The sequence below is a fragment of the Triturus cristatus genome, chromosome 3_1, assembly GCF_964204655.1.
Source record: "Triturus cristatus chromosome 3_1, aTriCri1.1, whole genome shotgun sequence".
Classification (NCBI taxonomy): Eukaryota; Metazoa; Chordata; class Amphibia; order Caudata; family Salamandridae; genus Triturus; species Triturus cristatus.
In genome coordinates, this window is record NC_140583.1 from 397,756,777 (window position 1) to 397,773,613 (window position 16,837).

At 39.3% G+C, this 16,837-nt stretch overlaps 1 protein-coding gene across 1 annotated transcript in view; it reads right to left on the reverse strand.

Annotated features, from left to right (window-relative positions):
- Positions 1-865: 865 nt before the first annotated feature.
- Positions 866-16,837, reverse strand: part of LOC146860319 (tropomodulin-3-like) — a 331,475-nt gene continuing 315,503 nt past the window's right edge. Inside the window, exons 8-10 of the mRNA XM_085644183.1 lie at positions 9,910-10,053; positions 8,985-9,129; positions 866-5,004 (exon numbers count right to left, since the gene is read on the reverse strand). Of these exons, the coding sequence (XP_085500309.1) occupies positions 4,970-5,004; positions 8,985-9,129; positions 9,910-10,053 (324 nt within the window). The 3' untranslated portion in view covers positions 866-4,969. The remainder of the gene's footprint in view (positions 5,005-8,984; positions 9,130-9,909; positions 10,054-16,837) is intronic.

The window sequence follows — 16,837 nt, forward strand, 5'->3', positions numbered from 1 at the left end:
ATAGAAACAAGCATCTATTTCTTTACAAAGAACAAGCATTGGCATAGCAAATAGGTCTCGCTTTTGGGACCTTATAAGTATTCATTTATGCTGCACAATTTCTTTGGTGCAACAACAACTGTTGCATGGCTAAACACTTACAAGGTCCCAAAGGCGAGACCTATTGGCTATACCAATGCTTGTGTAATTTGGGTGTAATTTTGTTAATTGAATTTTTCTCTATGGGTCTAATTCAGTTTTGGATTTTTATTGTTTTGCATTCAGACTATATTACTGTTTTCTAGGGCATACATACTTTACACATTGTCCTAAGTTAAGCCTGTGTCCTGTGTGCCATAGCTACCAGGGCTTTGAGCTTAGGGTTCACCCTGTCAAGTGTTGTGATTATCCTGTGAGACAAGTAGTCACCCACCTTAAATAATAATTCAATTTTATATAAATATGTAACAAGGGGGGTAGCAGCCAAACATATCCAATCCTTGGTGAAGCACACAATGACACTTCTGTCCAAAGATAGGAAAGTGTACCTATGATGCGGAGTCTGCAAGCATTATAAGCACAGTCTGTGTGGGTCAGCAACAAAATATAGGTAAGAAGGCACAAAGAAAAACTAATAAGACTAGACCCATACAGAACATGTCCGCTTTACTTACGAAGAAATAAGGGAAAGAGGTATGCAAGACAGCAAGTGTGGAAGGGAATGGATAAAAGAAATGGAGAATGGAAGCACTTAAGTTTACAACGTTAGTTTTGATGAAAAAAATAATACTCAAAATGAAAATACATGTGTTGAATTTTGGTACAGATACATACATTGAAACAACACTTGGCAATCACTCAGGAAATTGAAAAATTAATAACAGAGTTGATGTTTGAAATACTTTATTTTGTTCTACAGATTTTGCAGCATATAGTGCTGATAATCTATATACCTATATACCTGCAATAGTTTACTAATTGTTTCTTCAACAGAAACCAACCAAAGTTTGTAACTTACAAAACAGCATTTCTAGTATGGTATCTAGAGCTTTCCAATACAAGTATTCTAGCAAAAATGAGTTTTGGTAAAAAAAAAAAAAATTAAAAAAAAGCAAGATCTCCAATGCTGTGTACAAATACTTTTCCTTTGTATTTCATCCTATTTGCAATGTGGGAAACATCATTAAAACATAGTGATAAAAAGACAACAAATTTGTTAACGTAAGTGGTTTACAATTGTAAAAATAAATGGGTATTTTCACAAAGTTGGACAAAATTTCTTATAGAAAAATGTAAAGGTTGTCAAAACTTTGTATAAACAAAAAATCTATTTCCCAGAGAGACAAAAGCTTTTGACTGTATTTCTATTTTTAAGATGCATATCATTATGGCTCAGTATACCATGACCTTGTATAAAATATAGTGAGATTTAAAAACCCTTGCAGTTTAGAAAAGTTTCAGGTAATGTAATTAAAAAATTACCTTGATGGAATTTGCCTTTCATCAGCTGGTGACTGAACCACGCTGACAGAGTCCAATGCTAGCCAAAGAAAGTGTGTTCATACTAAAGCTAGTTTCTCATCACATAAATGGGGCCCTACCTAGTAACATTTGAGAAAAATGTAGAGAGCTGAAAAATTCATACAGCATTTTTCTGGGGAAAATTAGTGCTTCTAAATGTTAACAAGGCTAACAAAAAATCCCTATAGAACTGTAATCAATTCAAGAAAATAATTGCATATGCCCATGTCATGTTGTTCCCAGCCCTTTCAACAAAAAGGCATTTATTTTTCAAACACATCATTCCTCTGAAAGAGAGCCAATCTTATTTGGCCCCCATTAAATATGGATATTATTCCGGTCACAGATGTCAAGCTAGTACATGATTTGAAGCCACATTACTCTGGTTTGGTGCAACAAACACAACATGATATCATTTGATCTGAACAATTGGTAGTCAAACTATGTGTTAGTCACTTTTTTCTAATAAATGGAGCTGGAAGCTTATTTAAATAAACAGTCTTTATGTCTAGTCAACTAGACTAACGCTGGGTACAAAATGAAAATATTTTATTGCATTCACAACATGGTTGTCAAATTTTAGTTTTATGTACAACACCCAGTTTGAAAAACATTTAGCCTGAAAAAAACATGGCTTTGAAACTGAAATGTGCATCAGTACCACAACAGACCAATAGTACAACTTAGTGGTAACACCAAAACTGACTGGGATTGAAGTAAGAATAGCAAATCGGCCTTCTTTAAGTAATGACAAAGGAATGTAATAGTCAAAATTATGACCATGTTGTGATTGTGCAAGAAAAAAAAAAATCTCTTTTCTGTTAAACGTGTAATAATATTGTTTTTAAAACATTTTGGTATTTAATATAAAATGAACTAGGATGTAAAAGCAGTTTCTATTTGGATTTAAATTTGGTACATTTTCAAACTAATTGTTTTCTAACGAACTGCTGTTCCATAGACGCTTTAGAAATTAGACCACGATGTTTCGCACTATTTTTCAGAATTAAATCCATTTCAACTTAAACGGTTATACCTTCCAACCTACTTTCCATACAACACACACATGGCTTTGGCCAAATAACCTAAAGCACAATTATCCAAATAAATGCTACTCTGACATACAGATGACTAAAATACCTTCAATTAAAAAACATGTTAATGTCATACAGGCATTAATACTCAAGACCGGTCAGCCATTAAAACAGAAGCATTAAAAAGCAAAAAGATTTAAAATTATTTTATATTCTTACATTCGTGACACCCACAAAAATTCAGGTTGTTGGAAATCTTTGGTTTGGTGATCAGATTCCCTGCAATTGCAATTCCATTGTAAAGAACTAGAAAAAAGTTATTGATTTAAAGTATTTATGATGAACATCCTTCTACCCTTTTTACAAATGTCTGGTAAGTATTACTAGAAATCAAATACCCTAAATACATTTCTTGCCCTGGCCTAAATATACAAAAGGCGTATAGTTAAGACTTTATTGAATATTATTAAGGAATGACTCAACCTACAATATGATTTATGAAAACTTACCATTTGGCACTATTATACATACATTTACAGTACTAGCATGACTTAAAACTATGGCTAAATAGATATCTTCTTATAGCAAAAACACTTATCTTACATATAAAAAAAGAAAATTAGAAAATCTTGGAATAATAGAACTATTTTAGGAAGTATTAAAAGTACAAATTCAAGCAACAGTATTTGAAAGAAACTGTTCATTTTGGGATTCCTGAACAGTTTCTGTTGAGTCTTTGATTTATTGAGAAACATGTAACTCATTTGTCTATCACTCTGCAGGAATCCTCATATACATATTTATTACAGTTACACTATTTAGTGGTACACTGCATGATGAAAATATTGTTAAAACCATCTTTTTTTGTAGAGAGCTCCTCAAGAAATCTAAATGTCCAGAGTTGATGAATGTTCTTTGTAGATTACTAAAGAAAATCTTAATTTAAGCTGCTTTACAAGCTACTGGAATAAGCCAAACAAGAGCATACTACAGGACACTATCGTAAAAGGAAAATCAGGATTTTGACGTGTGGGAAAATAACCCTGTGTCACTGCTGAGGACTATCGTTTTATTATCTGTCTCAAATCATGATTCTCTTCCTACACAATCATCAGCATGTGCCTTTGTTACACTTTCACTATCTTGCATTTGTGTTTGCCATTCCAGGTAACACGTAACACTATCATACTTTGATTTCATGCACATTTCCGTAAAATGCACATCACTGGTGAAATATTTATATATTTTTAAAACCAATAGCTTTAATCAAAACTACTCCCATAGGTAACTGTAGAAATCACGATAATATGTAAAGATAGTCAAAAAAGGCTAAACCAAGGGTAAATATCTGAAAGGGGGAGGTATTTTCAAGGAATAATTAATGGCACTAGCAATCTAGAATAGATTTGCCAAGCACCAAGATGAAAATGTTACCCATGCAAAGATTATACATTGTCCATATGATATGCCTTCACCCGCTGAACCATCAAAAAGCCATTTCATAGCGGACCAATGAGCAACTAAAATCATTACCAGCAAGGTGACAGCAATTATGAATTTTCTACTAAATAAATGGGTGTTCTTATACAATTGATAACAAGTACTTTAATTTTCAAACGAAAGTGAAAACCGAGCTGCTAACCCACCCTGAACTGGTACACCGTTACCAAAGTAATAACACTATTAGCTTCTCGTTACGATTGTAATGTATCCAAAATAGCCAATTATGTGTGTAATTAACTCTTCTGCTACATTTTGGCCAGACTATTTCATTGGTCCAATTTTAATAATAGGTTTAATGGTTGAATGTATTTTACAGCTGTCTAGGAAAAACTATCAGAATGGTGAAATGAAAATAGAAGAGGATTCGGTTTACAAACCCTTATTCTGAAGGACAACTGTAGTAAAGATGAAAGGATAAGACTTGTTCAAGTGCCTAAAAGCAAACTCACTTGTGTTATAAACTTAAAAATGTAATAAATTATCAGCAATCAAATTGTTGAAATTAAGCTATCTATGAACAAATTAGCATGAAGAATCCTGAAAAAACCAGCATGACATGGTTTTCGTGTCAGTGAAACAAACTGCTTCTGTTACACTTTGATCCCTTCATGTGTTATTTTCAAATTCAAACAAAGCATTATAGAGTGAATAGACTTGAAAAACGTTAAGCACAAAATCTTAACACTGTAAAATTGCACCAGTGTTGTGGAATTGTCTTCTGTTGAAAAGGTCCTGCATTGAAAAAAAAAAAGCAGTATGTGCCACACTGCATTATTAGAGAATGTCTACTAATAATCAAAATAGAATTGTGGTTTCCAGTCTTTTCCCTTCTACCCAAGTAACTGAAGTCCAAGTTCGTCAAAGCTGCCCAAGCACATGCCTTAAATGTTCTTTGCAATCTTCCAATGATGTTCTTCAGGCTTCGGAGAGGCCTAGTAGTGGTCTTTTTCAACTCGGCGTTTACGAACTGTGTCAATAACAAAAAAAAAAACAAAGAAAGAATGAGCAAAACTACTTTATCACAATGTCATTCTTTCCATGTTCTATATAACATAAATCCATTCATCAATGATGTAAATGAGCTAACCTATGAAAAGTAGCAAAGCAGCTAACAACTTTAGCTTCTTTTTTTTGTTACACTTTTTGTGCAAAACAGCAAAAACCAAGAGGGTTAATGTCCACATTTATTGTCCTAACAAATTTATATGGAAATTCTACAGACAAAGGCAACAAGTTGCATACCGTTGGTAACAATCTTTCTAGTGGATAATCGATCTAGCTACCGATTCATCATCCACTGAATAATCCCATACATCAGACTGAATTTGAACACTTCAAACTTCAGTTGGTAGGCAGTACCAGCTCCACATCGACGCCAAAAGTAATGTCCGGAACGTCACAGAGGCCAAATATGTACCTACCCTGGCGTAACAGCTGTTCCCATCTGTTTTTGTGCCTTCAAGGCAAATAGATAAAGCAACAGCAGTTGAAAAAAGTGCAGTGCAACACACTAATTGGAACCTTATTAATCTGTCCCTGTAAAGTCATCCATCAAATGGGAGGTGTCTGCAGGTAGATCGAATATTAACTAGAAAGATCATTACTGAAAGCAAGTAACTTTTTCTTCTGATGGACACTTCTCCCAAGAGATTCCTCCCCGGTTGAATAGATTACCGAGCTGTATCCCCAGAAGGTAGCTGATGGAAGGTTAGATAAGGAAATCTTTAAGTACAGATCTGGCAAAGTACCTGTCCCTATGTACTTCCGAGTCCAAATAGTAAGGTTCAGCAAAGCAGAGCCCTGGTCCAGCCCAGCATCATATCGTAGGAGAGTTCATGTCCGTCCTAAAAGGGCTTGTAAAAAGGGGCATATCCCTCTCAATCTCAACAGAGCATATGGCTCACTCGAATTTGGGGAGGTATCCCTAGCACTGGGACTTGAAAGAACAAACATTTTGAAGAACTCCGGTGAAAAACTAATGAAGGGGACCAAGCTCCGGATCTGTGTTGAAGGTATGTAAGAAAATGGAACAGATGTTGTGAAAGTCAGGGTGGGTGCTATATGGCCTTGGTTATGTTGCCGGATGTCACTGCTAGCCGGCGCCCCCTACTGGCTTTGAGAGCTTTCATAATTTGAAGATTCGGTCCGAAATCTGAGGTTATTCAACAGATGAGGGATCTGCAGGTATTAGGAGCATCCGTCAGAAAACCGGATCTGAAGTGAGATCTGACCGACCCAATAATTAATTTTGTTAAGAAATTATGCAAACTACTTTTTAAAAAAATGTAAGAATAGATACATGTGCTTGTAATATCTTTTCATAATAGAAGCACAATGTACAGAAATGCAGACACAAGTCACCAGCTACAAAATAGTGTAAAATGGAACAAAGTTTACTAGCTAAAAAAAAGACATCCTGAGTTATTATATGCTTCGAACAAGCCTTTAAAAGCTTTTAATACATTTCCTAATTAACTTCATTTTGAACATTCTTAATATTAACCAGAGTATACTGTGCTTCAGACAAAATGGAAATAAAATATCAAAATGAAAAATTAGAGCAAAATCACATATTGCACAACTATGAAATTGAGGTCGGCAAGGGGTACCAAAGCTTGCCTTAGTTTACAACCATGATGAATGCCTGATGTCCATCAGCATCTCATGATACTGTGAACATCGTGATTGAAAGGCTCAATATAAGGAGTTGGAAATACTAATTATGGACTGGATTATAACTTTCCTCTTGAAACACAACCAGCGAACTTGATTAAGGGCAGTGGCATCTTCTAGTCACTCAGTATCTTGTGGAGTATTTCAAGGTTCAACATTCTTCTTGTTTTAGAAAATTTAGATATGCCATTGGGTCAAACTCCTACAGCTGTATCAAAGGACTCTCCAAATGTATGCCAGTGATATTCAGCTCCATTTCTTGCTAGAAAACAGGTCTACAAACCAGGTCAGCATCAGCTTTCCCTGGATCACAAATTCCGCTTGATGAAGGAGAGATTCCTTTGTCTCAAAGTAAGATTGAGATCTTAGTGTTGGATAGAACATATATCAAGGCTTCACTCCCTGATTCACTGTCCAACTAGGCTGTGCACACAATCTCTCAATTCATGCATAGTAAGAACTTGGCAGTCAAGAGCGCTCCATGGTCCGTCAAGCTAATGCAGTGGTCAAGGTACAGAAACTACAACCCTCCCGTCTTAAAAGAATCTTCTAAATCCTTCAACAACTTTGCAAAAGCACTGTTGATGGCAAGACTAGACTACTACAACCTAGATTACAATGGACTGCACAGGCTCCAAAACCAGGAAGCCAGAACTTGAAGATGTGACCATATAAATCCAGCTTTTAAAGATCCACAAAGCCTCACTAGATGACAGTAGCGTAGCCACGTGGTTTACTGCCAGAAAAAAGCCAAAGGATCTTCAAAAACTAACATCCCACTACATGCCCCACAGGACCCTTTGCTCTGCATCTCAAATCTAATTACCTACAGAGCATTCGGATTAATGAAATGCGGTTCCCAGACACTGGTAGTTCAGGAATAAAAACTGTGAAAAGCACTGAACACAAATCTGAGGGCAAAATTGATCCCCTGTCTTTCCGAACTGTGATTAAGGATACAGAGAGCACCCCCCCCCCCCCCTTACAGTTTGGACTCTGACTGCACTAAATGTATGCTTTCAAATGCATCTATTAATGCAAATGATTTAAGACTGTTGTGTACATCCTCTCAGTAGTGTGAGTATAATAGAGTGTTCTCACTGAATTAATTGATCAGTCATGCATCCAACCAGGAGACTTCTATTTCTTCAGCCCTTGCTTGTGCAAGCAACTGCTTTGGCACTAGAGAACTACACAAAACACAACCTCTATATCATGGTAATGTATTATACAAAACACTATACAAAATTTGCAGCAAGCAAATTTCCAACACAAGTTACAAGGAGGTAATAAGTAAAGCTTAGAGCATGTCTCTTAATCAAATTGTGATCAGAGGCTTGAGGCCAACGAGAAATGTGTGACATTTAACGACTGATATGTAATATAAAATGATCTTGGGGAGGAGTACTTAACAGACACGATGATGTATTTTAGCTATTGCTTCTGTACCGGATCAGTACAGCCAGTTTTGTGACCAACTGATGTATTGTTCTATAATAAAGCTAATTAATTAAAACTTTCACCAGACCAGTCTGGTCTGCCACCTCCAAGAACAAATGTCTCTGGGGTATATGCTGCTTACCTTTCCCGTCTAGTCTCTCCTTTATCCATAGAAATCATCTTTAAAATTGAAACAGATGGTATGTCGGATTTGAGTTCTCGCAGGGCACCTACTCCAAGCAGGTGACTTCTTAGTAAAATACTTCTGAGGTGTGTATCGAGTTTGTGGATACAAACAAGGGAGAGCTTTGGGATCTCTTCAGCCTTGCCCACTGATCGCTTCAAACGACACAGCTACCGTCTTCAAAGTGTCACTTCATGTTTAAGTTAGTAGTCCAGCTTTTCTGATACACATCAGTTGAGTTGTGGGTTAGGGGATTATTGGTGCTAACAACAAGCAAACTTGCTCTTTCAGGATTTTAAGCATTGGGATATTATTGAGTTACATGAAGAAGTGCGACTTTCCATAGTCAGGCTCTGCTATGCCCTTCTCTCCCATGTGGTTCCCACAAAAACATGTACCTGTAAAAAAGTTACCTCTGTTATGAAATTAATACACTAAAGAATGGACAGGACTTGCAGCCAAAGAGGACCTCTACAAACTGGACAATGCATATAAAGTAACAGAATGAGGCAGAAGTTGAACTTCTTTATGCAGTGTCTCTAGCTAGTATCCGTGGGTATTCTTGCACTGAGCGAAAAACCAGATAATTATCATATTTGTAAATGATCTGTGACTAAAAGTAATCAGCTGATTTTTTAATTTGTACTTACCTAGATCTCTGTTCTTTGTAATGGCATTTGCTGCCCTTGTTCGCGGACCTTGATGTGTAAAATGATACCCAAATTTCACAATTGTTGGGTTTTGTTCGAGAAGACGAGCAATCTCCATTTCTACAGCTGTTCCCAGGAGCTGCCTCTGTATTTAGATATGGAGGTGTTTAAATACATACGGAAAACATACTAAAAAATGCTTGCACACGCAATAAAATGAAGCATTGCTTTCTGGATACAATCCTGTATTCATTCCACATTTGTGACGTTTATCAAGTTAAATAAAGTAACTGAGAGAAACTACTATTCTGACAATACAAGAAAAAGCAAGATGTAGCAATTGCTAGATGAGTGGAATTATTTTTCAACAAATTAACGATATATTTTTAAATATGGTTTAACTAACAAAGAAAAAAAACAATTTTCAAAGATTGGTACATTATAAAGCACACTAGAAAACAACGGGAAACGCTGGTGGACTCTAGATTCCAGGACCAGATAGTACAGACGTGCACTTTTTACAGAAAGCAGCCAAGGATTGCAGGTGGTCCCCGCAAAACAACCAGACAGTGACAAATTGCCACATAATGCTCATCTATGTTACGAAAACAACATGCCAGATTTGGTACCTCCCACCTAAAAAAAAAAGCACAAAGTAATGTTCCAGAAAACAGGTAGTGAATTGGCGCACACACTCCGCTAGAACTCACAAGGCAAATAGTTGGCAGAGCTTCTTCAGAAAAATTGGTGATGTGCTTTAGTCCTGTGTTAGAAAAACGTCGTGCAGAATAGTCACCCCTCCCTCCCCCCCAACCCCCATAAAAACTAGGAGAAACATTGACTGGTTCATGAAAATCCATGAGGTATAGGCCGAACCCTTTTGAATGAGAATATAGGCATGAAGCTTGAAAAACTGATAATTTACCTGGTTATCAATCCTGAGCTCTGTCAAGGTTTCATTTTCTTTAAGTGCTTCCACCATCGCAGACATACCAGCTCCGGTGATAAAATTCGATTCAATGTTAAGGCTCTCCAATGTTCTGTTTATCTTCAACATGTCGGCCAAAGCCTTGATAAATCAAAAAAATGTGTAATTCAGTCAGTGACTTCAGAATATTGAAAATAAACTGTCCATGAATGGTTTTCTCTTTTTTGGTCTAGTTTGACAAAAGTTCTATCTACAAGATGGAAAATGCTACTTACCAGTATGCATCTGTTGGCATGTAGATCTGTAGATTAGTATACATGTGCATAGATCGTCATCTGGCGTTGGGCTCCGATAATTGCACTTTATTGTAGAAGTCTATGTAGTCACGAGATAGGCGACTCCTCCTTTGGTTAGTAGTACGCATGGGCATCGACTCCATCTCTAGATTGTTTTCACCATAAAGAGTGATGATGGAGCTAGTAAGAAAATAGAAAAAGATGTCCATGTGTAATGTATCTAAGTAAGATAGTACTGCAACACATATAGGTATCCGGGGAGGTGGGTGGGCGTATACGAATCTACAGCTCTACATACTAAGAACAGATGCATATTGGTAAGTAGCATTTTCCGTTATATGGTTGGTTATATGAGCTGTAGATCGTATACTTGTGCATAGACTATACAGCAGTTACCCCGTTAGCGGTGGCTACCTGTATGTGTTGCAGTAGTTTGAAAAAGTGTTTAGTAGAGCCTGGCCAACACTAGCTTGTTTTGCCCGCACATCTACACAGTAGTGTTTTTTGAAGGTGTGCGGTGTAGACCATGTTGCGGCTTTGCAAATGTCATCCATGGGGATGTTTCCTAAGAATACCATGGATGCCCCTAGCTTGCGTGTGGAATGCGCTTTAGGGGGAATAGATAATGTACGCTTTGCTTTCTGGTAGCATATTTGGATGCATTTAACGATCCACCAGGCAATTCCAGCTTTTGGTGGTGAGAAAGCTACAAAAGTGGTTTAGTTTTCCTGAAGGTGTTCGTTCTTTCAATGTAGTAAAGAATAGCTCTTTTGACGTCAAGCGTGTGAAGAGCTCGTTCTGCTACTGAGTTTGGTAGAGGAAAAAAATGACTGGGAGCTAAACAGACTGCTTAAGGTGAAAAGCCGAAACTACCTTAGGTAAGAATTAAGGGTTTGTCCTAAGACCCACTTTGTTGGAATGTATTTGCAAAAATGGTTCTTGTATGGTTAATGCCTGGAGTTCACTCACTCTTCTAAGAGATGTGATCGTCACAAGGAAAACTACTTTCCATGTGAGGAGCTAACTCACATTTATGTAAAGGTTCAAATGGGGGACCCATGAGCCTAGTAAGGACAATGTTTAGATTCATACTGGAGAGGGTGGAACTCTGGGAGGAATTATCCTTTTAAGGCCTTCCATGAATGCTTTGATGGCAGGTACCCTAAACAATGACAAGTGTTGTCTGTTTTGTAGGTAAGCTGCTATAGCAGCAAGATGTAATCGTATGGATGTGTATGCCAGATTACATGTTTGTAGATGCAGGAGATAACAAATAATGTTTTGAACTGAAGCATCTAGTGGATTGATTGTGTTGTTATTGCAGTAAACTACAAATCTTTTCCATTTAGCTGCATAGCATGCTCTAGTGGTAGACGTCTAGCCTCTTTAATGACATTCATGCAGTCTGGTGGGAGATTGAGGTAACCAAACTCTAAGACATCAGGAGCCAGATCGCTAGGTTCAGTTGAGATGGATCTGGATGTCTGATCTCCATGGTTCTGTGTGAAAAGCTTTGGGGAAAGGTGCAACTTTGGGTGAGAGTTCCAGCAGTGTTGTGAACCATGGTTGTCGGGCCCACGTTGGAGCAACCAGGATCATTGTGAGAGACTGTTTGAGCCTGCGTACCAGTAACGGAATGAGCAGGAGAGGCGGAAAAGCATACGCAAATCTACCTGACCAGTTCATCCAGATCGCATTGCCTTTGGACAGTTGGTGTCGATACCTGGAGGCGAAGCTTGGGCATTTTGTGATTTAATGAGTGGCAAACAGATCTATGTCTGGGTGGCCCCGCATTTGAAAAAACGGATGAAGAACTTGCGGATAAAGTTCCCATTCGTGAATCTGCTGATGTTGACGACTGAACAGTTTGTATATAGTACATTGCTGTCATATGGTCCGTCTGGACTAGGACAGCTTTCCCTACGAGGTGTATTTGAAATGATTATAGGAGTGAGAGATATGCCAAGTAGCTCCAGATGATTGATGTGGAGGAGTTTCTGTTGAGGGGTCCACATACCCTGAATGGTATGGTCTTAGAGATGAGCTCCCCAGCCTGTGAGCGATGCGTCCGCTGTTAGCACTATTTGTGGAACCTGGTCCAAGAACGGCCGCGCTTGGGAAATATTTTGTGTGCAGAGAGCGATATGTGCGGCTGTCCACCAACACCAGATCTGTATGTGGACCTTGAGCTTGGTTACACTGTTATGCTAGATATTCCTGTAATGGACGCATTTGCAGTCTTGCATATGGGACAATTAAGATGCAGAGGCCATCATCCCTATTAGCTGCATGAACACTCGAGCTGGTGGTGAGTGTTGTGGTTGAAATTTTGTTTTGAGAGCTTGCATACTGGCTATCCTGGCCGGATTGGGGTATGCAAGAGCTTTGGAAGTATCTATTGTTGCACCTAGATACTGTTGGGTGTGGGACGGTTGGAGATGTAACATGGTGAGGTTTATTGTGAATCCTAAGTTGTGCAGCAGCTGGATTGTGTTGTGTGTTTGTTGTACACACTCGTTGCGTGACTTGGCTTTAATGAGCCAGTCATCTAGGTAAGGAAACACATGAATGTGTTGTCTTCTTAAGTGGGCTGCTACCACTGCAAGACATTTTGTGAAGACTCAGGGTGTCGTTGTGACTCAGAAAGGAAGGACTTTGAACTGCAAATGTTGCCCGTCCACTACGAACCGTAGGTTTTTTTCTGTGAGCAGGGTGAATAGGAATATGGAAGTAGGCATCCTTGAGATCTAGAGTGGCAAGGAAGTTGCCTTGTTGGAGCAGTGGGAGGACCTGTTGGAGAGGGACTATGTGAATGTGGTCGGATTGTATGTACAAGGTTTAACGGCCTGAGGTCTAATATTGGCCTGAGAGTGCCGTCCTTTTTGGAATGAGGAAATAAAGGGAGTATACCCCTGTACCTTGATGTAGGGGAACCGGTTCTATTGTATGCTTTTGCAAGAGAGAGAACCTTCTGCTTTAGAAGCGTGAGATGTTCTGTGGACATCGGACATTGTCTGGGAGGTATGTGGGGGGGAGGGAGGTAGAAATGAGTTCCAGGCAGTAACCATACTGGATAATTTGCCTCACCCACCTGTCTGTGGTGATGAAATTCAAGACAGGTAAGAACTGTGATAGTCTTCCCCCGACCGGAGTACAATGGTCTGGGGGGAGTGGAGGGAAGTCACTGTTTTGTGGTGGGTGAGTTGCGAGTGTTAGAACCACGTCCTCTCCCTCTGTTAATGCCTCTGTAAGTCCCTCTAAAATATCCTTTGTTAGGGGAATTTTGAGTGGGACTTTTACAAGTGGAAGAGGCGTTTTCTGTGCCAATGGTTTTGGAGGCGCCCCTATAAGAGGAGCGACAAAAGGAACCTCTACTAGTTGTTGCCTGTAGAGCCCCCATAGACTTGGCTGTTTCTGTGTCCTTTTTTATCTTTTCTAAAGATGTGTCCACAGTAGGTCCAAACAAGTGTTCCTGATCCAAAGGTTGATTGAGGATGGTAGACTGCACCTCCTGCTTAAAACCAGATATGCGTAACCACGCATGTCTGCTTAGTAACACACTTGTATGGATTGTGTGAGATGCTGTATCCGCTGCATCCAGGGCGCATTTATCAGAGGTATTTGTGATCAACTTTCCCTCTTGTATGAGATAATTTGCCTTGGTTTTATATTGGTATGGAAGATGTTGCATGAGATTTTCAAGCTCATCATAATGAGCCCTGTCATACCTTGCTTGTAAAGCTTGTGAATTCGCAGTATGCCAAAAATTTGCCGCCTGTAATGCAACCCTTTTACCGGATGCGCCCAATAATTTAGACTCTTTGTCTGGTGGAGGGGCATCGCCAGTGGTTTGGGAATTTGCCCGTTTACGGGCATTTGCCACTTCTAGTGAATCCAGAGGGAGTTGACCTTTAATGTAAGCTGGATCGCTTGGAGCTGGTTTATATTTCTTTTCAATCCTATGATTGAGCACTCTAGCCCGGACAGGATCTTTAAAAACTTCAGGGGCATGTTTAATCATCACTTTTAGCATAGGGAGAGTATTTCTTGATTTCTGAGGCTGCGAGAAGGTCTCTAACAAAATATCTTCCTTCAAAGGGTCTGAGTGGAGTTGCACCCCATAATATTGTGCAGCTCTATTTATTAGTTGCTAAAACACTATGTTGTCATCTGGACGGGATGGCCTAGAGGGATATACATCTGACTCGGGTACATCTGGGACATTATAATCATCCCAAGAGTCTTAAAGTGGGATACTGTGGGTGTCATCATCAGTATCATCATGTGCTGGGTGTATGTCCTCATCCCCACCCCCTATATCCTCATCATCATCTTTTGGTGCAGGTGAAAGAGGAGGCGGTGGAGAGTGTGCTGGAGAGAGTATTATGTTTGGAAGCTTTGGAGGTGGAGAGAAAGGCCTCATAGGTGACGTGGCTGAGTCTTTTTTTGTTCAAGGGTATCTCAGGTGTCTCTGAGGTGTCCAACTTCCTCTTTTTAGGTGGTATAGAAGTGACCTGACCGGTAACGGGGTCGATATGGAGTGTTCTTTGTTTAGGATCCGGTACCGAGGACTTAGGCTCCGAGTGGTGCTTTGGTTTGTCGTCTTTATCTTTAGGAGGGGTTTTAGTCTCCTTGTGCTTAGGTGGATTTTTCGACTCCGAAATTTTCTTCGGCTCCGAAGATTTCAAATGTTTTTTTGGATCTGAAGCCTTGGGTTGACTATGTTTCAGTGCCGAAAAGTCTGGTGTCGACGGTACCTTGGGTTTCTGTTTCGGTGCCGAAGATGGTTTCTCTGTACTGTGGTGTGGCTGGCTAGATCCAGAGCTGCCTGAAGGCTTTGTGGATTCCGGAGCCGGGCCTGGAGGCTGGGCTTCAGAAGTATTATCACGGTGTCGACCTAGAAGTGAAGGTGTTAACGGAGCCTTGTGTTTTTTCGGGGCAGGGGTGTCGATCTCAGTACTCGCGCTCCGTTGACCTGGAGTAATTGTCTGGTCTTCTGAGACCGATTCATCGGCTTCGGAGACGCTGACTTGTTCATCTCCTGTCTCTGGTTCTGGATCGTCGGGGGCCTGCATCGAAGATGTTGTCCAGGGCCGAAAAGGTTGATCTAGACATTTCGTGACGTCGAGCCCGGCGATCACGTATGGTTTTCTTGGATCTAAAGGAAGCACAGGCCTGGCAGTGTTGACTCTCGTGTTCTGGAGAGAGGCAAAGGTTGCAGACCTCATGGAGATCTGTGTGTTGGAATTTAGCACCACACTTGTATTTTTTGAATGGACTCCTTTCCATATCCTGGTTTTGATGGCGTCGATCGGCCAAACGGCCCGCGTCGACGACCGGACACGAAGATTGTGTTGGTTTTTGGGATACGCGTCGAGGGAGATCACGATCAAAACAATACCGTCGAACGGTGGAAGCTTTGTGCGTCAAAGGGGAATCGAATAAGACTCCGACCCGGAGCGCAGCAAATCACATCCAAACCAGATGGCAGAAAAAAAACAATGTGGAGATGGAGTCGATGCCAATGTGCACTACGAACCAAAGGAGGAGTCACCTATCTCATGACTACATAGACTTCTACAATAACACAGTGCACACATCCAAGCCCAACACCAGATGGCGATCTATGCACAAGTATACGATCTACAGCTGATATGCCTCGAACATATTGTTATTCATTCTTTAAAATATACACAGATTGATCATTGGCTTCACCAAGAGAAGAATTACTTTCTCATCTGATGCGAAGGGCTGTTAAGTGCATCAATGTACCTTCCATGAAGTGCTTTCTTTGAAACGCATGATGGTCTACTTCGCATGTCCTCATTCGTCACACTCAATTCATGATCTTTTATACGTAGGTAAAACATTTCAATACAAACACTTTAAGTGAAAATTTGTATTTTATTTTTTTACTGCTAATAAATATTGACCCAAAGCAATTGCTGAGGATACAGTAGGAATTCAAATTAATAAAATAATTTCTTAAGAGTTCAAACATTGATCCATGTGTTGCAAACAAAGGTCTTAACATCACATGATTTAGAGGTAAACACATAAAACAACACAATAAACATGTATAAGGGAGGATTTTATTTTCAATGCACATATACATTACCGTCATTACCATTAATCATGCAACCAAAGTTGAATTTATGAACATGGGGTTCAGAATTAACATGAATGCCATTATCAAGTGTTTCATACGTTGGGCAGATAGGCTCTAACATTAGAAAAGATGACTGCACTGGGCAATCTGTCTCTTGTAAATGCAACTGCAGTTTCAGGTTTTAGATTTTAAATACATTTGGCCTCTTTCAATTAATAAGGCTCTCTTATTTTAAATTAGCTTTGAAGGAAATAAATCACAATGCTGAAACCTGCCAAATGTAAATTACTGCATTTTATATTGAGTTATCCGTTTCTTTACCTCTAAAGCCCAATTCCTTTCAGTCTATTATAATACTTTCCAACAACTTGCATACATTTTTACTTGATGTCTTGGTGTTAGATTATAGGCAAATCTTAGTAAGCGCAACCCCACCAACAATAGCTACGAGATGAGGCTTAATTCAAACCTTATAACTTGAATCACTGTATTTGAGAGTTAACTCAGAATTCTTTTCCAA